The sequence below is a fragment of the Lagenorhynchus albirostris genome, chromosome 16 (assembly GCF_949774975.1).
Source record: "Lagenorhynchus albirostris chromosome 16, mLagAlb1.1, whole genome shotgun sequence".
Lineage (NCBI taxonomy): Eukaryota > Metazoa > Chordata > Mammalia > Artiodactyla > Delphinidae > Lagenorhynchus > Lagenorhynchus albirostris.
In genome coordinates, this window is record NC_083110.1 from 24,204,827 (window position 1) to 24,232,222 (window position 27,396).

A 27,396-nucleotide genomic window follows, 5' to 3' on the forward strand; every position below is an offset into this window, starting at 1 on the left:
AGGACCTGTGGGCCACGCAAGGAGCAGTCACTGGGCACTGATGGCAGCCTGCTTTGTGTGGGATGGTAATTAGGAAGCAGAATTCAGGCTTTGCCCCACACTAGCTGCATATCCTTGGTCAAGTTACCAAACCTGAGACTCAGTTTCCTCATTGGCAAAATGGACATTAATAATAGTGCCTACCTCATGGGCTAGCATAAGATGCTTCCACTGACCAATCCAACCTCAAGGACCCCACACCTCCCCCATGGCTCCTCTATTTCCAAAACCACAGGTTCCCACAAGCCCAGAGAGTGCACCAGTTTCTAGGGATCTCCATCTGCATCTCCAACCTACTTTCTCCTGCATCCTGTGTGCTGGGAGAAGCTCCTGGGCAAGTCACATCCATCCTCACACTTCCTCCAGGAAGACTCCTGAGCCTCCAAGTCTGACCTTGCAGGTGACAGTGAGAAACATCAAAGGGAAGAAAACCAGGCCGCACAGCCTCCCATCACCTAGGAGGTAGCTACCCTACCTTAGTATCCATTCTAGCCAGACGGGCAGAGTCTGCCCTGGCTCTGAGCTGGCACGGGAGGCATAACTAGACATTTATGCAGAGTTTTCACTGTTGAGAAAGCACTTCTTCGTGATCCTTGTGAGACGACTTCTTCTCCTCATCTGCAGATAACGTGACCAAGGTCACGGTTAGCAAGTTCTAGGGCTAGAGTTGAGAGTATCAAGAAATTGGAAACAATAGAAATATCCAAAAATAGGGAAATGGTTAAATTCATTAGAGTGCATCCATATTGTGGAATACTCTGCAACTATTAAAGTCATGTCGGGGTGGGGGAGAGGGATAAATTAGGAGTTTGGGATTAAGATATATATACTACTATATATAAAATAGATAAGTAACAAGGATCTACTATGTAGCACAGGCAACAATACTCAATATCTTGTAATAACCTATAATGGAAGAGAATCTATATATATAACTGAATCACTTTGCTGTACACCTGAAACACAACATTGTAAATCAACTATATTTCAATACAATTTTTTTAAGTCATGTCTTCAAATAATTTTAATGACATAGAGAAAGGTTCATAATAGGCTGAATAAAAAAAGCAGGACACAGAGTTCGATCTCTGTTTTGTGATACAGATGTATTTACTGGCCTATCTACAAATAGACATTGCATATATATTTGCAATAATACCAAAAATGTTTCTAAGTTGCTTCTGGTCCTCCCCTCAGTAAATCAGGCCTCTCCTCGCAGCCCCACCCTCTTGGAGGTCTAACATATGAAGGTGAATAAGGGAAGCGTGCTGACCACAAGCCTGAATCCTGGGACCTTGTTTTGTGAAAAATGACACCAAGGGGGAGAATAATCAGAGTAGTGCCAGTAGGTGGTGTTTATAAAGTTTTTATTTTCCGTTTTCTTAAAAATAACATTTGATTTCCTTTATGCATGTGTGGAGTGTACTTGTTTCCTTAGGCTGAGTTAATAGGCAGATAAAGACAACACGAGGTGGGGTCCCCAAGTGGAGGCGGGGGGCAGGGGTGAATGTGAGGGGAGGGGGGGCACAGGGGAGAGGAAGAGGGTGGGGTGACCCACGGGACGCTTGAGTGCCCATCAATGCACAGACACAGTCTAACACTTTGTTTTTCGATTTTTTTTTTAAGACATCTAAAATTACTGAGAGATACGATTTCAGCACTTAAATATACAGACGGAAATCCAAGCACTTGGAACACAATTCTTAACTCTAAGCTCAGTTATTGCACGTAACACAGTTTAAGGAGGCTTCAGGCTATAAAGCAATTTGCTCTGCTTGGGACTTCCTCGGATGTCTCGAGTCTCCTTTGGCACCCCCGGTGTCTCTTCCCTTTGACCCCTGCCAGCCCACAGCCTCACGATGATGCCGGGGGTCAGTGGATTAGCCACCCATTCTCCCCAAGGGCTGCGGGGGAGGCTTTGGTGAAATGGAGGGTTCCCATTGTTGATCCCAATGGACCCCCACCCACTCAGGTGAAGCTGAAAGCAGATGGAGCTCATGAGAGGTGAGTGGGTGGCCTGCCCACTAAAACCAGGCAGGCTGGTGTGAGGACAGAAGTGTGACCATTGGCCACATGTGGCCACAGCCCCAGGGGGACAACGAGGGGCAGTCACACCCCCTCACACTCTCATCAGCTTCACCTCCCTCCTCCTTCTTCCTGAGCTCCCACACCTCCTTTCCCATCGCCCTGAACCCTCTCTGAGTGGTCTCTCAAGGCACATTTGTTCCCTCCAACTCCAACCTGCCCCATCTTAGACGTGCCCGTCTCTCCCAGCACTAGTGGGTAAGGAGGCCTGGGGTGGCCAAGGGCAGCTCCAGGGCCAGGCAAGAAACTTCTCTGAAAATGTGGTCGAGCTCTTTCCAGCACAGCCCGAATCCCGCTGCCTGCCTAAGCCAGGGGAGTGGGGACAGGACAGAGAGAGGACACCGAGAAGAGGGACATGGGAGGGGCCAGGTGGCAGACAGCTTGGTCAAGGGCACACATCCAAGGAGCTGAGGAAGGACCACCCTGCAACCTTGCTCACAAGGAAACCTGCACCTTGTCTGACAAGAAGTGACTTGGAGGCCTTCAGCCCACTGGGCACAAGCTGCTTGGTCTAACTTTGCAGGGGGCGGGTGTCTCGGTCCCAGAGAGTGGGGTGAAAAGCAGCGTAGGGGCTTCAGAGACAGGGCAATGCTGGACCCCTGAGTCCCACCAGGGTCTACTTCAGCGCCTTTTGCTTTCTCTCTACAACATATTTACAAGGTCACAAAAACGTGCACAACCAGAAGACCCAGAGAGGGCATGCGCCCCCAGGAGGGGAGGGCAACAGTAAGAGGAGAGGGGCACTCCTCCCTCTCTGCCCCCTCCCCACCCCAGAACGCCCCAGCATCCTCAACAGCCACGCCCAGGAGACGGTTCCAGAAGTCTGAGCCAGGGCAGAGGGAAGAGACAGACAGATTCCAATCCTAGCGAGAGCAGGAAGTTTCAAGTAGCTCTGAGAGGAGCTGTGCTCAGACAGCAGAGGGCTGACGTGAACCGGAATTTCCCTGAACTGAGCCGGGGACCAGAGGAAGGACTGGGACGACAGGAAGGGGAGAGGGGGAGACAGGCGAGGGGGATCTGGAACAGCGCGACACCTCAACAATCAGAACTGTGCTGTGGAATGAGAAGTGGTTCATGGGGCTAACTGGAGTTTCATTATTTCCCCCTAGGGAGGGCTTGTAAGATGTGGATTCCGGGGTGGAAGTAAAGAATCCGGGGAGCCAGGCTGGGAGGCTTGCCCAGGGAAACTTACGACGACGTGGACCCCACACCCTGCCACCACCCAGCGCACAGGGCGCTCCTCCTCATCTCCTCATGTGCCAGGCCCCCAGGGATGGTCCCTAGGCTCGTGCGCGCGCGCACACACACACACACACACACACACACACACACACTGCACTCACACACACTGCACTCACCACACACCAAAGGGCATCAGAGGCCCAAATCCAGGCAAGAAATTCTTCACCAAAGGTGTTAAAAAATTTGCTTCAACAGGGAGAACTGGATAGAGTAAGAAAAAAAAAAAAAAAAAACTTGGGGCACTTTCTCCTCCATGCTGGCTGCCACACGGTAAGGAGATTTGGGGGAACAGTGAAGCATGGCCTCAGATTCTGGTTGCCCCGGACCTGTCCCCTCTGACTTTTCACAACCCTGAACACCTCAGAGCTTGAAAGGCCCTCCACTACAGCAGCCCTAGGGGACCCTCGAAGGGGATGGAGGGCAAGCCCGGGGGCTGAGAGGAGTGGGGCTGGAAATGGCCCAGGGGTGCCTCTCTCTTGAGGAGAGATGGGGAAACATCTTGGTCTCTGAGGGCAGAAGTTTGCAGCTTTCCACTGCTCCTCCTTCACAGGGTCTCAGGGACAATGCTTTCTGTTGGTCTGGATGGGAGGGGAGCAATTATTAAGGGGTCAGGGAGGACGTGGGTGCATACACACACCCCTGGGCAAGACCCAGGCTCTTCACCTGCGGCCTGATCCTCAGGTTCCTGGAGTGGGGGACCCCAGCAATGGAGACAGGGGAAGGTGTGGTCCTCCCTCAGGGCTAGGGGGAGCTCACCTGCATAACCACCACCCACTGCCCCTACAGAACAGCCCAGACCAGGCCCCTACCTGAGAGCCACAGAAAGGGGGCCCAAGTTATTCCAGGGCCTGGCATTCAGGGGTGCCCCATCTCCACTCCTAAGAGCGCTACCTGGATCTGCAAAGGCGTACGCTCCCTGTCAAGCTGGCCCCTTCTCCTCCTCACATGGTCCACCCCTCCCCTCCCCAGCAGCTTGCCAAGGCCTTTTCCTCCCCCACCTCTCAGCTTCTGCCCCCAGCTCTTTCTCTGCCACCTCTGGTCACACTGGCTTGGGTTAGGAGGAGAGTCCAGCAAAGGGAAAGTGCTCACTGAGGTGGGTGTCCCAGCCCCTCTCATCTGAGTCTGGTGGGCGTGTCACAGCCAAACTGGCCAGCAGACAGCTCCCTGCCCTCCCTCCCCTCTGCCCCCAGGGATGGTCCCTAGGCCTCATCCCCCAGGCCAGGGCTTGACTCCAGAAGGGAAAGAGAGAGGGGCAGGGGCAGGAGGAGGGAGGACTGATTGAGGAGAGGGTAGCAAATCAGGACAAGGAATCCCAGGGTGTCAGGGTGGGCCTGGATGGGGCTGGGGGACTGGCAAGGGGGCATCTCATTTAATCAGTTTTGACCTTGCAGTGTGTGTATGTGTGTATTTTAAAACTAAAATGGAAAGGAAACAACTACAAGGAGGCCGAAGGGGCCTTTGGGTGACTCACTCTGCCAGTAGCAGTGTGGACCAAGGACACGTTTTTCAGTGCATGCCACACACACACACACACACACACACACACACACACACACTCACACATCCCGGCCATACATGCCACACACGCCACACACGCCACACACGTGCCATGCGCACTTGCACATCGGGTCCTCCCCGTTGGAGCCAGGGTAGCTTCAGACTGTTATTTTCTGGATCCGTTCGCCATCTGCCTGCTCTGTCCAGGCCTCTGCTGGCCTGTCTCCCCGGCCGTCAGCACCCTGGCCTGCCCCAGCGCCCCGCGGGCCATCTACCAGATGTAGCCTCCATCATCCGCCTCGCCAGCCTCGCCCTCCTCTTCCGCCTCCTCGCCTGCTTCCTCTGTCTCCTTCTCCTCCTCGTCCTCCCAGCCGACACCGCTCCCAAAGTCCCCTGAGAAGCCCACGATGTCGTCTGTGAGGGGAACAAGCCAAGGGGCAGGTTAGCATCCTGCTAGCAGGAAACCTTGCCACACCGAGCTGGGCCTCTGGGGGCTGTCCGGTCCTTACCGCAGTCAGGGCTCCCGTGCGTGCGGGTGCCCGTCAGCTCCAGGCCCAGCTGGTCCACACACCAGCAGTCGCCGCTGCTCTGGTCGCACTGCATCTTCCGGTAGTAGCCATCCTCGTCACAGCTCGGGATGAAGACTCCTGAATGGGGCACGCCCCGCAGGGTCAGAGCAGGGGCCTCGGGGTGTGGGCTCTTCCCAGAGGTGGCCCTGGGACCTTGGGTTCACAGGGGCCCAGACCCCACCATATCCCAGCCAGTGCAGGTACTGACCCCCCAACAAGCTCAGACGTCCAGGGTTGGACGCCAGCATTTATTCCAGCTTGACTGACCAGAAACAAGAAAACCTGCCTTTCTAAACCACCTGCTCAGCCCCTACAATGGCTCCCATCTGCCTCCACAGTTCCCAAGTCCTGCAGGACGGCCAGTGTGACCTCGTTGTGCCAGACGCCCTCCATCCTACAGCTGCTCCTCTGCCTGGCTGTCTCCTGCCGGCAACGCCAGCTTCTCCTCCCAGCCCTCTGATTCTGACCTGCCCTCAGGCTGCTCCTCTGTTCACTTAACAGACACCGGCTGACATCCCCACTCTGGGGCCCCAGTGATAAGACTCTGCCCACTTAGTAGGAGTGAGATAACATAGAAATGTTAACACCAGGCACCCCAGGACATGTGCCCTAAGGCCCAGGGCAGGGGAATGCAGACCAGAGAGGATTGCTTCCACCAGCAGGAAGATCCTGGCTTCCTGGCAGAAGTGGCACTAGTGCCTGCCCCCAAAGGCCACTGGGTTCTCAGTCAATACGGCTTTGCAGGGAGGTTCCAGTGTTTGGTTTCATATGTGCCTGTCTCACTACCCAGTTAAAGGCCAAGCCAAGCTGCACCCAGGAGCTATAAGGCCCCATGGGATCTGCCCCTCGGACCTCTGTCCCCTCAACCACCACGCTCAGCCACACGGGTCCTTGCTGTGTCCCAAGAACGTTTTCCTGCCCTCAGCACTGCTCCTGGCTACCTCGTTCTCATCCCTCAGGTCTCCTCTTGAACACCAGCTCCCCAGAGAGGCCTTCGCTGACCCCAGGCTGACTTCTGTCCACTGTGCTCTCCCTCAGCACCTCAGCTACATACAGGAGCCACAACCGGTCGCTCTGTCTTTCTGGTGTGTCACCTTGTGGGTTGTGTTTCCCCAAGTAGCCCGTGTGCTTTATGAGGCCAGGGACCACTACTGTCTTGCCCATCAGTTCTGACCTAGGCTGTGTTTGCTGTTGTCCCTCCAGGGCTGGCACTCAAATGTTTGCCGAGAACACGAGCATCTGCTATGGGCTTTGCACACACCCTGGCTGAAGTGAATTGAACAGAGAGTTCTAGGAACCTTCCGTATCCCTACCTCCAGTCCTGGCAGGAATGGGCACAAAATTAGTGCTTAAAACATACTTATTGAGGGGCTGGTTGGGAGACCTTTCCCCACCACGAGGATAAAGACAGGAGGGAGTTTCCCTCTCCTGTCTTCCTAAGCCAGGGCCTCCTCTGAACTCTGCATCTTCCATGATACCCAGTGGCTAGAGCCTCTGGGCCTCAGAGGGACCCCGGGGCACCTGACTCCTCCTCTGAGCCGAGCCCAGCCCCCTCACCTGGCTTCTTCTTGGCAGCCTCCTGGATCTGGATACGCTCCAGCTCTGCCAGGCAGGGGGGCTCTGCAGGGAGAGAATCAGCCTCTGATGGGGGCTGTCCCATGGTGCTGATGGGACTCACTGAGCCCCCTCAAGGCTTAGAAACCCCGTCAGAGGGCTCTGCAAGATGAAAATACCCAGGCTCTGACACAGGGCTGCCCCACAGTGGGATGCACTGATCCTTCTAAGGCCTCCAGAACTGGCACAGGGGCTCTGCCAGATAAGAACACCCAGGCTCCAACTGGGAGAGGCTGTTCCATGGCTGTGGGATGTGCTGAGGCCCCCCAAGAAGCCCAGGGGTATCTCTGAGGGTTTTGGCCACTCATGGGATGGGTAAACAGGATTCAGAAGAGGAGGTGAATGCACAGATTCCCCAGGGTGAGAGGGCCCGGGGGCAACATAAGACTGGAGGGAACATTAGATGGAAGCCTGAAGATAACTGGCAGCCAAATCTAACTTGTCTGTGACCTTGAGAAGTCCCCTAGCCCTTCCCAGCGGGGGCCTGGCTGTCTGTAAAATGAGAGCAGCTCCCAGCCTCCTGCCCAAGAAGGCTACTATACAGAATGGACAGCACGAGCTCCAAAGGCCTGGGAAGTAAAAGTGCTGGAGCTGTGCAGAGAGAGCAGGAAGGCTGGGCAGTTACGGGCAGTAAAACTGGTCAAAATACCCCACACTGGCAGAGGGATCTGTGATTTACATGGTGCTCTGCACCCAGATTTTCTCACTTCATCTTCACAACAGTCTCTGAGGTATCGTTATCTCCCCATTCGGACGAAGAAACTGAACTCGGAAAGATTCAGTTGCCTGACCAGCGTCCCACACCAGCTATGGCGGAACCCTAGAGGAAGCCCCAGCCTCGGGCCACAGTTGCTGTATACTCCCATCACACGACCACAGTGGGGACCAGGTCAAACACCAGGGGCAGAGCACAGGCTACACCACCTCTGGCTGGTCAGCTGAGCCCTCGGAACCTCAGTTTAACCATCGATGATGGTTATTCACTTGGCCTAGATGATCTCTAAGCACATGTCCTGCCCTGGCTCAGGATACATAAAGCTGACAAACAACGTTGTATCTCTAAGGCTAATGATCACACGCATAATCACACATTTGGGGCGAGTACTGTGAGATGGGCCTAAAGGTGGAATCACTGAGAAGCCAACCTAGCTTCAGCTTCAGGAACCCTGAGCCCCTTCCAAGCCCTCTGAGGGGCCCTAGAAATTTTACATGTGTAGTTTTTAATACTCTTCCTTAAAGCAGGCCTCCGAAAGTGCATAAGCTTCAGGACCCACAAAATCCACCTTGGAGCCTGCCGAGGAAGGGAGTTCAAGTGCTGGCTTCCCTGGGCTCCAAGAGATGAGGTGCTGAGAGAGTGCAGGAAGTGGGGGAGCAGGAAAAGTTCTGGGCATGGGGAGGTAGCCAAGAGGGAGCCACCCTGACTCCCAAAGACAGCCTGGAGCAAGGGGCAGAGCCTACACAGCAGGGCCGGGGGCCTGGGGCCCTGGGAGGGGCCACACTCACTCTCCCTCCAGAAGCAGAAGCACCACTCGGCGGTAGAAACATGGCCATCCTTGTAGGTGTCGCAGGAGTTGAAGAAGGGGCGGATGCAGACCTCGTACTTGTCCAGGTTGACGGCAGCCAGCTCCGTCTGGTCCAGGAAGAGGTCGGCACTGGTGTCCAGCTTGGAGAACATCCAGCCAATGGAGTCCTTGCAGCTGGCCCCCAGGCTCTTGTCCAGCCCTGGGGAGAAGGCCACGGTTCAGACCTGCTCAAGGTAAATCGCTCCATCCATCTGTCCATCCATCCCTCCACCTCTCTGTCAGCCCCAGCCCTCTGTTCAGGGTCAGGACAGCTCAGAATCCAACCATGGCGTTGAGAAATTCAAGAGTGGCTGAAGGCCCATCCCTCAGCTTCTGCATAGGACTGCACCCAAACCAGTCAAAACCCTGTTTTGAAAGCCCTTCAGGGAAAATAATTCCTTACCTTCCCTTGGCTACCCATTTCAGGCTTTAGCTTCCTTCCACTCACTTTAAGAAGTTCCTCCTGTTAGCTCTCCCAAATCCCTCCTGTCTGATCAAGCCTCCCTCCCCTTGTTCTGAGGTTTAGGTTCTTTTAGGGGCTCAGGGTCTGGTAGAAAGGAGCATAAGTGGGTGCTCCCCAGTGCAGCCAGGTGGCCCAGTGTACCCCCGTCCCCCCATCTCCCACCCTCCTCCCCTGCAGAGCAACCAGCTCCTGTACCACTGGCCGGGTGGGCCCCACTGCTGGCTGAGCCGTTCTGCTTGGAGTTCTCATGAAGGAGCTGGAACCAGTCCCGCAGCCGATCCCCCAAGTCAGCCAGGTCCTGGCCCGTGCAGGTCTCTGCAGTCGGCAGAACAGGGAGAAGGGGGTGGAGGGTGAAGGTGGGGTGAAGCAGCAAGCATGGTCTCAGCTGGGGGTGCTGCCCTACAGGCCTGGAGGCTGGGCAGTGGGATGCCAGAGGGAAGGGGAGTTAGAAATCAGAGGCGCTCTCTCCTCCTCTCCCACCTTCCTCCTCGGCCTCACTCCCTAGCACTAAAAACACCCAGCGCAGTCTCCCTGGAATGAGGCGGCGGCCCTCCTGCTCCGTGTAAACCAGACCTCCAGACCCACAGGTCCCTCAGGCCTGTCCCTGTCTTTGCTACTTCTCCTGAAGGAGGCGTCCTGGGGCCCTGGCAGTGAGCCGCCTCCCACCCCTAGCCTGGCTGCGGCCCAGCACTCATTACCTGGTTTGCCATCTGTGGAGGAGGTGGCGGCCTGCTCTGTGGGGCAGGGGCAGGGGCCCTCGCATCTCACTGTCAGCTGCTTGCTGCTCAGGCATGCCTGCTGCTCCAGCTTACACTGCACAAAAAGAAAGGTCGGGCTGGGTGATGGGGGCACTGCTAGGGGCACCCTCCAGCCAACCATGGCAGCCACATCTGCCTTCCTCCTTGGAGATGGGAGGGACAGACCCACAAACAGCCTGGAGCGGCCCTCCTAATCCCCCTGGAGGCCACAGGTGTACAGTGGTCAGGGGCAGCAGGCCCAGGAAGCGGGGGGACTCAAAGGCTCCCAGGAGCCCCACTCCGCACCAGCCTGCCTCTCTGCACAGTAGTTCTTCCCAGGAAACCCCCATCCCCTCACCCCCACTCACCCACCCCTCCTCGCCCTCTTGGCCTCTCCTCTTCCCCCCCACAGTCCCTTGGCTCCTAGGTAACCGGCTGTGGGCCCCTCCCTCATGGCCTTCCCACAGTCACCTCCATGGGCTCTCTTGATAACAAACAGCTACTGGCTACTGAACATCTGCTAATTCCCTGTCCTTTACAGTTTCCAGAGGGGTTCATCCATTCCTCGCCCTTTGAATGTTTTCTCCTGGTCATGTCTGTTTTCTCCCCATGGGATGACCGCTCATGGAAGCGAGTCCTCGTAGCATTTTACAACGTGACCTCACCTGGCCCCCGACAGTTCTGTGAGGGAGGAATTGTGTTTCTCATACTCAGCAGAGAACACGGAAGCCTCGGAGAAGCCCAGTGACTCAGCCAAGGCCACGGGGCTGGGCTGGAAGCCAGACCTCCCGATGACCTCCACCTCCCCACAGGGCAGCACTGGGACCCTCAAACCACAGCCTCCTGCCCAAACCCCGCTTTGCCCTCAGGTGGTGTGACTCAGCGCTCTCCTCCTCTCTCTACCAGCTCCGCCTACATCCTCTGTACCCCTCCTCCATGCAGCTTCTGCCCCTTTGCTTATTCTCTCTCTCTGCCTTATTCTCCCTGGGTGACCTCATCCCCTCCCCAGCGTCAATCATCACCCACAACGGGTGACTCTTAAATCTGCATCTCACCCCAAAAGGGTTCCTAAGCCCCAGAACCCAACTCCAGCTAACAGTCCATGCCCTCCAGACACCAAGCAACTCCTCACAGCTAGCAGAAGCATTCACAATTAGCACCCGCATTTCTAGGGTACTTTAAAGTTTATAAAATGCTTTCACAAATACTGTCTCATTTAACCCTCACAAATATCCCATCAAGTTGGAATTCATTCACCCAACCACCGTTCCCTCCCACATTGTCATCTCACGGAAGATTACTTCCTCCTGCCCCAGAATGCCTGGTGCTTGCTGGTGAACCATCCTGTCCACGTGGATACCCACCCATGGGAAGATTTCAACCCCCAGCACCTAGACGACGGAGCTCCTCCCTTCCATTGCCCTCCATACTTTCATGAGGCCCTTTCCTCACTTACTCTGACTTGCAGTTACCGGTCTCCTCCAGGCCCCAGCTCCCACCTGCACCTGCCCAAGGTCAGGGGCAGGGTCTGGCTCAGACTCCCGGGCTTGGTTCCCCTGCTGTGGTCGGCCACGCTGAATGCGGTGACAAGTGCATCCGGCCCCATAGCAGTACTGGGAGCCCCACAGAAAGCCCAGCTGAGCTGTCCTCTCTGCTCCCTGCGGACTCCAGTGCACCCCACCCCCACCCCTCCTGGGGCCAGAGCTCCTCACCACTGAGCTGTAAGTGTGGCCATCAGAGCCGCAGACGGAGGCGAGGTGGGCCATGTGACAGGGCTTACACATGGTGTCTTTGTTTCCATGGAGTTTCAGGGCAGGCTGCTTGATCCTACAGGAGGAGCGGAATGGGAGGGCACAGGGGTGGAAGCAAAAATGAGAGACGGACAGGGCAAGGGAGGGTTCAGGAGACTGGTTCCAAAAAGAAGTTGCTCTTGGTGATCTATAGTAGATGCAGCTGCCTCCCTGCCCCTGCCCACCTCCCATCACCCCCAGCCAGACCCTCTTCTAGCTCATAAAGGTGGAACCAACAGGGCAGGGTATAGACCCCCAGCTTCCCCTTTCCAGCAGGGCCCTCAGGTTGCAACTCCAGGCCCAAGTGTAAGATGTAAAAGGGACTCACACTTGCGTAAGGGGTAAGACCAAATCAAAGGTTGCAAACTGATGGCCCATGGGTCACATCTGGCCTGTAGGATCATTTTGTTTGACCACCAAGGGTTTTTGTTTTTAATTGGGTTATTCATGAACATTTGCAAAATGGAAGAGTTCACATAAGAAAACCCTGGATTTCTGGCCTAGTTAAAATGGAAGATATGGGAGTCCTGGTCCTGCATTTCCACAAGGCCTGGGCTCACCAGAGTGGTCTGTCACCAAGCTCTCTTCATGCATTTACATTACCTGCCAGGCCCCTAGAGGCATCTAAGATTGCAACCCCAAGTCTCTGGTCTCTGATTCTATGATTAAGGAGAAAGGGGAGGGAAATGGGACCTTCTCCAGGGGGTCTTGGAGTCAGGCAGGGTCTTGTCCTTGGGCTGGAGCTAAGGCCTCAAATGCCCCTCACTCCTTCCCTCCTCTAAAAGCCTCAGAAGCTACAACCTTAAATATTTCATGAAGTGGCTCCATGTCAGAGCTGGAAGGAACCTCAAACTATCTGGGCCAACCTATTTGTCTTACGGATATGGACACCGAGGCCCAGAGAGGAAATGTGCTTTTCCCTGGGTCCCACAGTTTGGTGTCTGATCTCATACAGTGTGGTGGTTTTGAAATATGTCCACAGATTCTTTGACACTCCTCCCTTCAAAACATGGAACCTAATTCCCCTCCCCTAGAGTGTGGCAGTGCTTAAGACTCGCTCTTAACAAATAGAGGTGGCAGAAGTAACAATGTGTGACTTCTAAGACTAGGTCATAAATGTGGCTTCCTCCTTGCTCTCTCTCCCTTGAATGACTTGCCTTACAGGAAGCCAGCTGCCATGTTGTGAGGACACTCAAGCAGCCCTATGGAGAGGTCCCCTTGACTAGGGCCAACAGCCAAGTGAGTGAGCTTGGAAGTGGATCCTCCACCCTGAGTGCAGCCTTCAGATGATGCAGCCTCAGCCAGCATCTTGACTGTAACCTCCTGACAGTCCCTAAGCCAGAACCATCCAATAGAACCACATCTGATTCCTGACAGAAACTGTGTGAGATAACACACATTTGTTGTTTTAAGCCACTAAGCTTTGGAGTAGTTTGTTCCGAAGCAAAAGATAACTGATCCTCTCCTATGTATTAGTTAAGCCCTTGCTCTTTAAGCAAACCCCCTCCAGGCCTCCCACCTCCCCAAGGCCCTCACCTGTGCTCCAGCTTCTTGCGGCTGATGCACATTGCCCGCTGGTAGCCCTGGGCAATGCACACTTTGTGACGGCTGCACTTCACCTTCTGGCAGGGGTCCTTGGTGGTATCCAGGGCTGCAGGGACACAGAGTTAGGACACAGGTCACCTGGGACTCAGTGTTAGAGAGCCCAGGAGCCCCCAGCCCCACTTCTGAGCTGGGAAGCCCCTCTCTCTATCAGCCCTTGATAACCAGAGCTCCTCGGCTTGGAAATTCCATCCCCATTTGGTCTGGCTCCCCAAGCAGCGTCCAAAGCCATGATCAGGACTTGCCCTCTGGTCTCAAGTCCTCATGGGTGTCAGTCACCTTCCCCAATGTGGGAGGGGCATGTTACCTTCATCTCCTTGCTGACTGTCCTCCCAGCTCCTGATGTAGTCGTCCTAGGGAAGGACAGAGCGGGTGAAGGAGAAGGGAAGGGCTAAGATTTACATCCTAGAGCCGAAGTTCAACTCCAGGGCCAACAGAGGAGAAGGCTGGGCCACTGCTTCCGCATGCCAACTGCCACCATCCTCGTGGTTTCCCAGAGGACCCCTGTCCACCCAAGCCCTGCCAGCTGCCTCCCCCAGACCTCTATCCCCCTAAACCCATGTCCAGAATCTCTTCCGGCCTCTCCTCTATTCCCCTATCTCCTTATTCCACGCCCCCCATCCCACACTGGATGACGCAGGGGAGGAGAAATTGGGGTAAGTGTGCAAGTGAGAAGAGAAGAGAGTGGGGTGTGTAGCTGCAGATACATATGCAGTGGAGCCCCAGGCAGTACTCACCTCTACCTCCTGGGGATCAGCAAGCAGCAGCAGGCCACGGGAACCGGAGCAGGAGGAGAGAGGGAGAGACGAGGATTTTAGTGTGAGGCCTACCCTCAGACCATGCGGTCAGGGCTCCCCAGGCCTCATCACGTGACTGTGGATGCTGGGCAATGGTCTTTGATTGCTACCATCCTCTGACCTCTATGGCCTCCAACTGGAGAACAGTACTCCTATGTCTTTACAAAAGAGAGCTTGAGGCCGGAGCCCGCTCAGGGCTGGCCTTAGGAGCAGTAGAGGTGAGGCCCATGGCTTTAAGGGTGAGGCCCCATCCCTCTACTTCAGGCCCTGAAGCTGGTCCCAAAGGAACCAGCCCTCACCCCACCATCAGGACAGATGTCTGAGGGGCCCATACTGCCTGGGAAGTGATTCTCATGCCTATGCCCTGGCTGTTCCAGAAACACCCTCTCTCCTTCTACCAGGGTCCCTCCCTTCCTAGGCAGTCCCCTCCCCTGACACCTGTTTTTCAGTCAAGGTCTGACTTGCATGCAGAACTCAGATGGTGCACTGAGAGGAAGGGGGACCATGGCCCCTCCCAACAGCTTCCTCAGTTACCATCGCCCAGCTGCAAATCCTCAGACTCAGAAGATCCTGAAAAGGCCCTCTGAGGTCATCTGTCCCAGCCCCTTCTATGTGCAGGAGAGGCCGGGAAGTCCAGAGACAAGAAATGACCTGACCCAAGTCCCACCGTCTCAGAACCCAGGTCACCCAATGCCCAGCACAGACCTCTCTTCTGGATACCGCACACTGTCGGGCACCCGGGGCACATGGGAGCTCTTTCCTCACCCTCCTCTGGCTGCAAGTCCCTCCCCTGGGCCTGTGGACCCCGCAGTGGCCAGAGGCAGAGCAGCTCCCACCCAGCCTAGCTCACTGGCATAAAACCCCAGCTGCTCTGGTTTCCCCACTTTCTCCTGTGGGGTGGAGGCAGCAGCTGAAAACCAGTAAACAGCTCCCAAGGTGCTCCCAGTAGCAGCTCTGCCAGGCAGGCGGGAGAGGGCTTCTCTGGACCGGAGGCTGGCAGTGCCAAGGAGCCAGCTGCCGGCCTCCTCTGCATAGGGGTCCAGGTGCTGGAGGACAAGGGGCAGGAGAAGCCACGTGCAGCTGCCTCCTCATCGTGAGTCCCACCCAAGGATCAAAACTATGCAAGGATGAGGCCACACTGTGGGGTAGGGGTGGGAAGGGACCAGACTCCTGTCAGGCCTGGGGAAGAGGGCATGGGGGTCCTGCACCAGAGGGCACCCACAAGGCCTTGAAAGCCCAAGGGCTCTGAGGCCTCTGATGTGTCCCCTGGAAGTTGACAAGCATCAGGAACAGGCAGGGGCAAGAGCCCTTATCAACACAGCCTCCTGGGCAAAGGCCAGAGAGGGGCCATGCCGATCAAGCAGTTGGCATCAGACCCAGGTAGAGCACGCTGGGGTCAGGTGCAAACCTGAGTGTGTGCTTCTGCACACGCACACGTGTGTGCATTCATTTGGGTCTTCACACGTGCACACTCATAGGCGTGTGTCCCAAAACACCTGTGTGTGCAGGCATGCGTGTCGTCTGTGAGCATCTGTATCCATGCACACACGTGAAGCAACAGTGTGTACTGGGTGTTCGTAGGAAAGAAGGACACTTCAAGACAGTTCACCCAATGCCAGTTAGTTTTTATCTAGAAACTAAGTAACAACCCACATATGTGTCCAAGCAGCCAAGTGTCCTGCAGTCCTTGGACCCAGGAGCAGCAGGAGGAAAGCCACAGGAGGGGCTTCTGGAGAACCTGGCCTGGGCGGCCCCCTGGACACTGAACAGACCGGCCCAGGCTCCTGGCTCAGGCACCCACCCAATTCCACAGGACGTGGCTGGAACCCTCTTGAGCCCCTGGGCAAGCTTCTAAGAAGACCGCCAGGCAGCCGACAGGGAACTGCGGCATAATTTCCCTTTATGCCAGGGCCAAAGGAACCTAGCCCAGACCCAGCCCTTCTTCTCCAGGAACTCATCAGGGTGGAGGGGTCCCTCCCCTGGTGTCCACTCACCACAGATGGGAAATGAGGCTGAGCATGGCCAAGTGGTTGAGGCCAGGGTTACAAGTTGGGGCAAAAGTAGGGTCTGGCCTTCATGGAGTTGGGGTCTTGCCATCTGCTCCATCATCCTCTGGAAGGGGAGTGGGCATGAGGTTGTGAAGAGGACAGGGGAAATGGCTTGTGTGAGTCACCTGCTTTCAACCAACAAGGTCTGTGTGCCCCGGAACCCACCCACACCTGAACTGGAGCAGGGAGGGGCGTTAGCTGAGGGCCTTGACGCCTGCTCATTCTCTCCCTCACTCTGGACCTAACCTAACGCCTTAACCTCCAACCAGGCTGGGAGCAGAAGCCTTTGGGACTCAGAACAAAGAAGGTTCTCAAAGGTCAATACCAAGAATTTCTGATTAGAAATCCAGGGGGGAGTGGGCTGGGGGAAGAGAGAGTTCAAAGAAAAGGCTACTTCACCATCCAGCTGCTTTGTGAGAGCCCTGGTGGGGAGCCATCTCCACCCACCCCAACCCAAGTGAGGCTAAGACTCCCCCTGATTCAGGATACAGGGATTGAGCCCCTTTTGTATACAAGGGTTGCCCTGGATTCTAGCTAAGCTCCTTGTCTCCGCTGTGGTGGATGAGGTTGGGGGAGGCTGAAGTGGTTCTGGATCCCAGGACCCTCAGTTCCAGAAGAATGGGAGCAGCCAGCCAAAGAGGGGGATGAGGGAGAAAGAGGGCCCTGGAGTCCCACAGAAGCCCATGCTCCCTTACCAGCGTACCTCGGGCAAGCACCTCGGCCTGGAGGAGCTCAGCACCTAACTCCTGGACCGCTCAGAGATTAAAGGAGATGGTATCTGAAGGGTGCCTGGTGTCCACAAAATACTCAACAAATAAAAGCTGTTATAGCAGAAGAGACCAGAGACTTCAGGTGGAAAAAATGGTGGAGGGACAGGAAATGGGCAGGGAGAGGCCACATGAGGGGCCCCTGCAAATGGAGAAGAGAGTGGCCACCACTGGGAGAGCAAGAGACGAGTGGGGTGTGAGGAGAGTTGCCCCCAAGGGGTCTCAGTGAGAGGAGCAAGTCCTGTCCACTCCACCTCCTGCTCTCTCTCCAGCCTGCCTGCCCCTCACCATGCCCACTGGTCCCACCCTAGCAACCCCGGCCTCACTTACTGCAGGGTCTCCTCTGGGCTCTCCCTGACCCCGCCCATCTTCCACACCCCTGCAGCCACAGGGATCTGTCTAGAAGATAATTCTGATCATGTTTCTCCCACCTTAAAACCCTTCGCTAAATATATAGCTTGCTCTTATTTTGAAAAAAAAATGTTTAAAGATGATTAGGTAAAAAGCATTCATATCAAAATGTTAACAGTGGTTTCCTCTGGGGGAGAGGAGTAGAGAATCTGGGCATCTTTCTGCCTTTTTCCAAGTTTCTAAAATTTCTACAATGAACATGTATTACTTTTGTAATGAAGGGGGAAAAAATCACAATAAATATTACATTTAAAAACCCTCACAGGGTTCCCTGTCACCTACAGAAGAAAGCCCATCTTCTCTGAGTCTCTTCTTGTCCCCATGTCCTTCCAGTGGATGTATCACTCTGGCCAGGCCTCGGCACAGCCTTCTTCCCCCTCTGGAATGTATGTTTGCATCCGGCCCCTGAACTTCTATTTATCTTTCAAAACCTGGCTTTCACACTTCATCTTCCCTAACCTCGCCCCGTATCTAGTTTTCCTTCAGGTGGACTGCACCTAGTAGAAGTTATTATTGCTCTGGTTACACCAAGCAATGCCATTGCTTCTGCCCTATTTAGGTGGCCAGTTCCTCGAGGACAGAGACCATATAAAGTTCACCTTTCTATGCCCAGCACCTAGCAATAGTAAAAATACTCTAATAATAGCTAACATCTTTTGAGCAATTACTGTGTGGCAGGCATTGCGCTATGCACTTTGCACTCATTGGCTCATTTTACTCTTCATGAGAATTTAAGAGAAAATCACTATTATCATCCTATTTCTCAGGTGATAAAATTGAGGCTTGGAGAGGTTAAGTGACTTATACAGGATCACACATCAACAGCACAGCAGAAGAGTATTGGAACCCCCGGAACTGGGATTCCAGAATCTGTGCCCATAACCTGGACCCTATATTGCTCCATAAATTTTCGCAGATAAAGAAAGTCCCAGGCCAAGACTGGACCCAGGAGGCCCAATCCCAGCCCATGGGTGGTTTCTCCCACCACACCAGCTCTGCTCCAACCCCTAGGCAGGGAGTCTTGTAAGCAGAGTGGAGAGACTGGCGGTGGTGGGGGAAGACACCTGGGGGCCCCCCTTCTCCACGCATTTCCAGAACCCTCTTCACCCGCCCCTGGTTCGGCTGGTTTGGAGCTAACCCATCTCCTGCTTTGATCTCAGCAGCTCAGCCCGGTTGCCATGGAGACAGGGCCCACTGTGCCAAGCTGGGGGAGAAACGGCAGTGAGTGCGCAAGCCTAGTCGGGCTTAGGGGGCACATGCTGGGTGTTTCCAAGCGCTGTTTACTTCCTGTCATTTTAATTAGCACCCAAATCACCCGCTCACTTCACAGCTTGAATTAACCCAATCTCCCCCAGCCTCTCCATCTGGTGGGAAGGATGGGACACAGCAGTGAATCAAGCAGAAGAAGAGCAGCGCCCCAGGGCTAAAAACCACCTGAGCAAATCTCCACCTGCCTCTTTGCAGCACAGTGTGATGGAGAGACTGACACCCCCCACCCTCGCCCTGGCGTGGAATCAGGGCACTGGGTACTGGCCTGGCCTGGCCTCTGACTGCCAACAAGACTGTGGCCTAGAGAGCCTTGCCCTCACTGGAGCCCCTTCCCTTGCCTATAAAGTAAGGGTGACTCCCTTGCCTTCCTCCCTGAGCTGTGGAGGGACCCAGTGCGATAACAGCTATGAGAGCACTTTGTAAACTGTGAAGCTCTATACTTGCAAAACTCACGAAACAGGAGCACTGAAGCTGGGTTCTTCGGCACATACGGTGGGAGTCTGGGGGACAAGGTGGACAAGAGGCACTTCTGGGTCTCACAGTCACAAGGAGCCTCAAACGCAGACTTCTGACCTCTCCAATTGAGGCACTACAGCCAGAGGCACACCGACAGGACCGAAGGATGTGCATCATGAGACTTTAAAGAAACCATAACTTCTGTAACCCTATTATGGCACTTCTTCATTTCTTAATAGATCGAGAACCTCTAAAAATGGAAGTGGGCCAGGCCTCTCTCAACCTCTGAAAGGCCCCGTAGCCGGCATTATTTTGGCCTCATTCCTCAGGCGAGGGAAACTCTGATGCAACCCAGTGCACTGAGAAGGCCCAGGAGTGGGGAACTTGTAGCTGGGGGCTCCTCCTACCTCTCCCTGCAAAGAGCCGGGGAGCACAGAGGGAGGGACCCAGAAAGGAACAAGCAGGGGTGAAGTTGGGCCCGCCTGGCTCCTTCTCAGCTGAGGCCTGACACCCCTGTCACAGGCCCAGGTGGAAGGCATCTTGAGGAGGCGGCACCCTCCACATGGAGGAGGCTGGGAGGGGGGCAGTCATTAAATATTTGCCCCTCTCTCAGAGGGAGCGGCAGAGGCTGTTAGGCCTGGACAAACAGACGGAGTCAGGCATCTGGCAGACTCCCCGCCTCCCACCTCCTCTCTGCTCGGAGGAATTTCCTTGGAGGACAAAAATGTGCTTATCACTGCCAGCATGCCAGGAGCTCCACCTGGCCTCAGGTATGCCCGCGCTGACCCCCCATCCCCACACTCCGCGGGACCTGAGCTCTCCACAGTTCCAGGGGCATCTCGGCCCCAGTCCTTGGGTTTCTGGTTCAGGCAGTGGCCCCAGGGGTCCATAGAGGGCAGAGAACAAGAGAGAGGTATAGGGGAGGGTGGGCCTGGAGTTCTGTTCTGAGCTGCCTCAGGACCTCTGTTTCCTTTCTGGAACATGAGTGGGGGGCAGGATTTAAATCCCAGGGATCTCTGAGGAGGGCCAGACACTGGAGCTGAGGAAACACAGACATGGGGTTGTGAAAGAGCACATGGGCTTGGATGTGCTCGGTTCCTTTATCTGTAAAACGTGGAGGCTCAGCGCTCAGTGCTTAATGCTGCTGAGGCTCCGCAGTTCTGCTCCCCCCCTCTCCTAAGCTGAGAACTTTGAGAAGAGGGGAAAAGGAGCCTTAACAAGTTCAGACTCTTTCACGTCCTCTAACCTGTGCAAGGGAGCAAGGGATCAGGGAAGGAGCCAGCAGCTTGCGTCCAAGCAGGAGTAAGACACTGGCCCGGCCTGGCTTGTCCTTCCTGCTGTGTGCAGCCTTGACCTCTTCTCAGATGTCAGAGAAGAGAGCCACAGGGGCAGGATGCCCTGCCTCAGGGAACCTGGTCTCCACCTGAGGAAGCCCTATGCTCACCCACCCACAGGTCTGATGGGTGGGTCACCTGCTCGGTGGGCCCATTGAGGTGGGGGGAAATTTTGAGCCCCCTACTTCCCAGGAGAAAGGGGAAGGCTGGCTGCAGCCAGGTCCAGGCCCACAGACACAGGGGAGAACAGGGAGGCCTGCGGGATAATGTTCCTTCATGGCAGCATGCACTCCCTTATCCTACAAATGAATCATTGGAGTCAGGGTGCCGGAGTTCTAGTTGTGACTATCCCAACCTTTCAGGGTCCAGAAAGAGGAAGAGCTCACCCCAAATAGTCAGCGTGGCTCAGCCCCAGCTCTCCCTTTGCCCTCTACCACCTGAATCCACAGTGCTGCTCCCTGGGGAAAAGAGGGAGGGGCTCAGAGGACAGGTTAGTTGAGACCCTTCCTGCCTTTCCTATTCCACGGTGCATATACTTATACTGAGCACATACTGTGTGCACAAAAACCCCATGCAATGCTCTCAGGACGGAGTGGTAAGGTCACAAAGCAGTCTATCCCCAGACCCTACCCTCAGGGACTTACCTTGGGAGAAATGTGATAAACACCAGCAGGAGGACTCTTGAGATACAAGCCCACAGCATAAGTGATGATGCAAAGCAGCACCAGCATGTGCCAAATGTGTGTATGACCAATAAATGCTGCAGCAACCCCAAGGAAGGGGCTACACATACAGCTGAACACTGGCTGAGCCCTCAGGGGGTCAGAGGCTGCGACATTTCAAGAATCACATCACCCTACAGCTTGCAGCTGGGCCTGGGTCTGCCCGCCAAGGTTAGACACATTTTCCCTGTCTATAGCCCTAAGAAGACCCACATTACACTTACAAGGGAACCTACACAGCGGCAGTATGGCCATCCTCAGCCTGGTGTTTGCCCCAGGATGCCATTAGGCCTCATTTCTCAGGTTTCTTGGTCTCTGGTTAATACATGCTCAACCCTGACTTGGTCACAGATACCTCCTCAGGAGCAAAAAGAAAATCCTTTTCCTAAACCCAAAGTCCTGCTGCTCAGCTTGTGGCAAGGGGGCAGTTGGGGGGGGGGTGTGCAGGTGGAGGGCTGTGGACGGGCTCTAGCCTCATCTTCCGGAGTCACAGAATGACAAGGGCTGCCCATTAAACCAAGGGAAAAATCAAGGGCCAGAAACTGGAAGTGGCTCCCCCAGGGAGGAAGACAAGCTGAGCACCCTCCCAGGGTCCTTGGGGCTCAGGGTAGGATAGAGCTCTTCCACTCCTCCGGACAGCCCTCTGACCTTCTGGAGAATGGAGGGGGTGGTGTTGGCTGGCCATCCTCTGCAGACTGCCTGGAAGTTGAGAGGAGACTCAGACAGCCTCTCTAGGCAAAGAGTGCTCTTCTCTCCCTCTCTTCCCAAGGCCTGGAGCCCCACTGGGTATTCAAGAGTCTCTCACTGCACTACACTGCTCTGGGCGACACCAGCCCCTCCAGAGTGGGAGAGGATTTGAACCCAAAGTGGAGGTGGAGAAGGAGGAGGCCAGGGCAGGACCCAGCTTCCCATCCCCAAATCCCAATGATGGAATCCATCCTGACCCAGTTTGGGGTTCTTCTCACACACCCACACTTATCCACGAACACCTGTGCAGCTCATTCCCACACTTGCACTGGTTCAGCAGTATGGGGTGGGGAGAGGGGAGGGGTGGTAACAAGGGAGGCCCTTTATGGCTGAAACTTGCTACTGGCCTACTTGGTGTTCATAAAAACATGAGAATCCTAAGTAGCCAGCAGGCGACGTTTCCCTGGGCCAGACCCCAGGTTCATGGTGAAGCCACAGGCCTAGAGGAGGTGCTCAGATCTGCAGTGAATGAGTGAATTAGTAAACATACATCGGTGTCATTCTCATGGAGCCAGAGGCATGGTGTGGGCTAGCCCCAGGAACATTGATCCATCTGGTGGTTTTTCTATGGGGTTGGAGTTTCTTTCTATATTGCCTGAAATGGATGCCCCCCAGCCCTCTGACAAGATGTCTTCATGTTCACGTGTCCATTTCAGTCTCCTAGACTGAAACTGAAGTTCAGAGAGGTTATGTGACGTACCTGGCATAATGTTGCCAGGCAGTGGCAAAATCAGAACCTGAACCCAGGCCTCATGCCTCTCCTGGGTAGAGAGCTGCTCTGGAGGGTCACTAGGCCAGGCTGGTGGCAGGCTGCCAAAGACACTGAGAGCCTTGGCCCCCCCTTTCCTAGGAGGTGCTGCTCCTGCCCAGACATCATTGAGCCCACAGGGCACAAGCCAGGGTAGACTCTTCTTTTCCATGTCCACTAAGGGTTAGGCTTAGAGTTCTCTAAAAAGCAAAGTTGAGTTAGAGGACCTGGGTTCAAATCCCAGCTCTGCTGCTTACTCGCTATTTGACCGTGGATAAGTTACTCAGCTTCTCTGTGCCTCTGTGTCCTATATAGGGTGGAATATAAAGTCATGGTAACTATCTCACAGGTTGTTGGAGGGCACAAGAGGCCACAGGGATAAAGTGCTGACTGCAGGGACTGGCAGATATAAGCACTCCCTGCAACCAGTGATTCAACACGTGCTAACTGCGTGCCTCCGGGGTGCCCAGCACTGTGCTGGATCCTCATAAATATCATTAAAATGTAATGGAAGTGTGGTACAAAGCAGAGAAGAGCCAAGAAGAAAAAGAACGGTCAGTGCTGTCCAGCCAGCTCTTGGAAGCTGCCAGGAAGAATGCTGTGTAATGGGCCTGTCTCCTCTCAAGTGTCCATCTCTATCTACCAGGCTCTGGATGTTCTGTTCCAAAGACTGCGGTAAAATCCACCCACTTCTGCAGGGAGTGAATTCGGAGATAGTAGCACTAGGGAGCAGGGCTCCGAAAAGCCCAGGCCTGCACAGAGCAGGGCACAGCTAGATCCCCATCTCCTCTGACTTGAAATTCCCTCCTCCCGGCAGCAGGGCAGAGACCTCTCCTGACACATGTGAGAGCCCCGCGCCCACTGGAGGGGAAGATTACTCTGCCAGTAAATCCTTCACAACACCCCACCCCCCTAATAATCCTAGTGCTCAGAGGAAGAATGCTAAGCTGAACTCCCCACTAACCAGCTCAGACCAATTCCACACTGGCGCAACGGCCCGCGCTTTCCTTCTCTCCTTCCTTCTCCTGACCACTTCGACATGATTCCCTCAATCTCCCCCCTCAATTCAGTCCAACCATTAAATGGAGACATTTCCCTCACCCACACTATCGACTCCTTGATCCTATTCCCCAAGAATATTCCATTCCCCCTGCTTGCCTGCCTCCCTTCCACTGAGGCAGAGTGGGGGCCCTGCACCATTTTGTGACTGATTATCAACAAGGTTCAGGGTCCATCTGGCAATGCCTCAGAGGTTCAAAAGAAACTCCTACCTCTCTTCTGAGAAGCGAAGGAGCATATTTTCAAGAAAGCTTGCCTGATGAAATGTACATCAAGCCGATGCTACTGTGCCCAACTAGAGGGCCTTCAGTCCCTAGGGTGGGAAGTGGGGCCTCTGCTAACAGGGGAAAAATGAGAACTGTCTGCAGTCCTGGCAGAGCCCCTGTGCGTGGTCTGTGCACTGCACAACTCCAGGGGGCACCATTCACACCATGGCACCCCTAGAGTTATGCAATGCAGTGGCTCTGAGCTAGCAGCCTCCTGCATTTCTGCAGAAGCTGCCAAAGGATCCCTATAGCCAGGTCCTCCTGCCCACCCTTCCTTGTCCTCCTTCTCTCCCTGACCCTATTCTCCTATAGCCAAGGCTACCTTAAATGGGGTTTTAGAGGAAATCTACCCTATAAATGCCTGAGGCCACGCAAACCAACACATGCTTTGAAGTTTTCCATGAATCCTATGGGGGCAGGTCGTGCAGAATTTCATTCTGGTGGCTTTTTTCTGATGAGCCTGGGAGGAAGGGGGAAGTGATTGGCATCAGTACAGGGAGACAGGTGGGCAGCCCTGTGCCAGGGGTCATGCAGTCAGTCATCTATCCTCACCCACAGAGTTGGCTATTGGAAGTCAGTGGAAGGGAGGTGGGTAGGAACCTTTTATTTTAAAACCTGTACTGTTCTGATTAAGCATTTCTTTTCCCTCTGACCTTCACTAGGCCCATTATGGAAGATCAAAGTGCCAACGAGTCAGAGGGAGGCCTGGACAAGTGACACATGGATTCAGGATGGGCCAGCCTGCTGCCACGCTCTCGATGCTGTGGCCGGGCTGCTTCCCAGGCAGCGGCAGGAGACTGCAGCTAATCTGTGCTGGGCCTGCAGGGGACGTGGAAAAGGTCTTGCTGGAGCTCCAGGCTCCTGTCACTGAACCAGCCGTGGGGTGGGGCAAACCGCCCACTTGGGCCCAGGCCACTCAGCCCTGAGGACCAGGCAGCATGAGAGTCCTGATGAATTACAACCTACCAGTTTGACTTTGGAGATAAACAGTCACTTGTTTCAGGGTAACAAAAAGATGCATATTTCTGCCTGTTTCCATCATGAGGCTGGAAATCATATGAAGCATGTGTGTTTTAAACACATTGCTAAGGAACTTCTGGATGCACACAATTTAAGATGAGAAAGGTCACGGTGTGGCCTGTGTTATACTAGGTGGGTCTGATGAGAGAATCTGGGGAATGAGGAGCAAGAATTGGGGTCGTAGGAGAGGTTTTCTGGGGACAGGGTGTTGGAAAGCACCAGATCGCGGGGTACCATCGTTCCTCTCCTCCGGAGCATCCGGGCACATCCAGCACCTCACACCCCCACCCGGACCCTTCTCTGGGCCCCAGCCACGCCCTCTGCCCTCCCCTCCTCACTCCTACTTCCCCTTCTGCGAACATGGCAGCCTTCAGTTTCCCCTCTGATCTACAGGTGCCCGTAAACAAAGTGCTGCAGCGACGCCCGCTCCTCCGCAGCCGCCTCCCCACCCCCTACCCGGCAAAGTCCGGCACAAGGTTAAGCCTGCGTTCCATCGGGCGTCCCCGAAGGGCTCCTATACCCAGCTACTGGGCTCTCCCCTCTGCTTTTCAAGTCCACTGGGCTAGGGAGTCTTCCCTCCAGGTTGGAGCTCCCCAACTTCTGGGCCGCGCTCCCCCGTGAAAGGTTGGTCCTGGAAAACCAGCCTCCATTAGTGCTCGCGTCCCTCAGCATGGGGACCCCAGACCTGGCTCTGGGGGCCACCCAGAGGTGGCCTCCGGTATTTTCACTGCCTTCACCAGCCCCCCCATCACGGACACGCCTTTCACCATCTCGCCTTAGGAGGATTGCTAAGAGCGCCCCCCGACCCCAACTCAAAGCGCCAACCAAGGGCCCTGTCCCCTTCTGTCTCTCCTTTACCCAAAGCCCAAGATGGGAATAGAAGGCAAGCGCAAGACGATGCTACTGTCCCTGCCGGCCCCACCCAGACCAGCCCCTTCTGCAGTGGCCCGTATGTGGAACCTGCAGCATCCACCCAGGGGGACACCTGGGGATGGCTCACCAAAAAAAAAGAGGAGCAGGTCGGAAGCCCAGGCAAAGCCAGGGTCCCCGCCCCTCCCTCCCTACTCCCCTCCGCCCCCTTCCCCCCGCCCCACTGCAACCCGCACCCCTCTCTGCACCCAGCCTGAAGGGGAGACCTCGTCGCTTACGCACGCCCCCAGAGTAACTCCTCGCTCTGGGAGGGTGTGGGACTGGGGGTCCCAAGCCCGCCAGCTCCTGGGCTGGGGAGTACATGAGGAGGGGTCTCAGGAGCCCGGTGGGTGCTCGTTGTTTACTCTTGGTGCAATAAACCGGCTAGGCTGCGGGAGCCTGTGGCTGCGACATGCAGCCGCCACTCCCAGCCCCAGGGTCTCTGCTCCAAAGCTCCCTCCCCAAACCCCCAGCCCCAGCCCTCGGCCCTCTCAGCCCCGCAGACTCACGTCTCGGAAGCGGTTCCAGTGCTTGATCTTGCCGCTGTACTGCGAGATGGACGACAGCCATTGCTCGTCCTCCATGAAATTGCCGGGGGTCTCGCCCTCCTTGAGCCTTTTGGCGTCGCCTTCGGCCAGGGCAGCTACTGTGAGGAGCAGCAGCGGCAGCGCCAGCCGCCCGCAGTCCGGAGCGCGCATCGTGGTCTGAATTCGACCTGAGGTGAGGGAGTAGGGGTCTTGACTTCTGCAGTATTTTAATGTCCTTCTTCCCACCCCGCAGTTGGGGGAGCAAACGCCGTTGTCTTCCTCAGTCCTCCTCCTGCGGTCTGACTCCGGTGACAGATGGATAGTGGGTCGCAGCTGAAATGTGACCTGGTTAGGAGATGCACTTGTCTGAAAAAAACCCCAGCGCCGGACGTAGAGAGGAAGAGAGAATCAGAGAGGCTGCGCCAGCAGGGGCCGTGTCTGTAACCGTAGCATCAGCATCACGTTTGACATCATCATACCTGGTTTTAAAAAAAAAAAAAAAGGAGGGGGTAGATTTCAAAGGGAAGCGCTAGATTAGAGCGCCAAACGCCAGCCATCCGCTGCCGCCGCAGAGCCCAGCCCAGCCCAGCCCAGCACTTAGGGAGTTGCAAACCAAGGAATCTAGACCCGGAGATGTCCCTGCTGTCTCTCCAAGGCTGGAGAGCAAGAAGGGTGCCGGGTCTCCTCAGGGAAGATGGGAGTGAGGAAAAGACGAAACTCTCTGGTTACAAAGCCAGGCTCAGGTGTCTAAAAGGGAATTCGGCCACAGACACTCTTTCTCTCCCCTTGCCTCCCACCCAGAGGGGCCTGAGCCACAGCCCTGACAGCTGGCTTCCTGCGAGTTATGGCTCTACAGTAATGGGTGGCTTCGTTAAGACAAAAGCCATATAACAACCGGCTGCCTGAGAACTATTGCCCAGCCCCACATGCTCTTTTCAAGGCAAGGCCTGAGCACTGAATAGCTGGTGAAACAGAGGCAGATGTCCTCCTCCCCAAGCAACTGTTTAAGGGCTGTCACCCTTTTTGTTAGCGCTTCTTAGGGCAACCCTAAAAGGCAAATGTCTGGCTATTTCATCTGCCTTGAGGTAAATTTGAAAAAGGCACATTTGCTATGGT

At 55.2% G+C, this 27,396-nt stretch overlaps 2 protein-coding genes across 3 annotated transcripts in view; both read right to left on the bottom strand.

Annotated features, from left to right (window-relative positions):
• Nucleotides 1-1,389: 1,389 nt before the first annotated feature.
• Nucleotides 1,390-26,683, bottom strand: SPOCK2 (SPARC (osteonectin), cwcv and kazal like domains proteoglycan 2). Its single transcript, XM_060126787.1, has 11 exons — nt 26,263-26,683; nt 13,938-13,946; nt 13,508-13,553; nt 13,135-13,249; nt 11,521-11,635; nt 9,770-9,884; nt 9,267-9,386; nt 8,550-8,768; nt 6,990-7,052; nt 5,373-5,510; nt 1,390-5,277 (listed from the first exon to the last, which is right to left on the bottom strand). Exons 1-11 carry the CDS (start codon nt 26,449-26,451, stop codon nt 5,135-5,137), a joined length of 1,272 nt encoding a protein of 423 aa, XP_059982770.1. The 5' UTR covers nt 26,452-26,683; the 3' UTR covers nt 1,390-5,134.
• The window catches only part of ASCC1 (activating signal cointegrator 1 complex subunit 1), a 110,325-nt gene continuing 109,556 nt past the window's right edge, over nt 26,628-27,396 (bottom strand). Inside the window, exon 11 of one of the 2 annotated variants that reach the window (XM_060126779.1) lies at nt 26,628-26,759. In XM_060126779.1, the coding sequence (XP_059982762.1) occupies nt 26,754-26,759 (6 nt within the window). In that variant the 3' untranslated portion in view covers nt 26,628-26,753. The remainder of the gene's footprint in view (nt 26,760-27,396) is intronic. The other variant, XM_060126780.1, reaches the window with a different exon arrangement.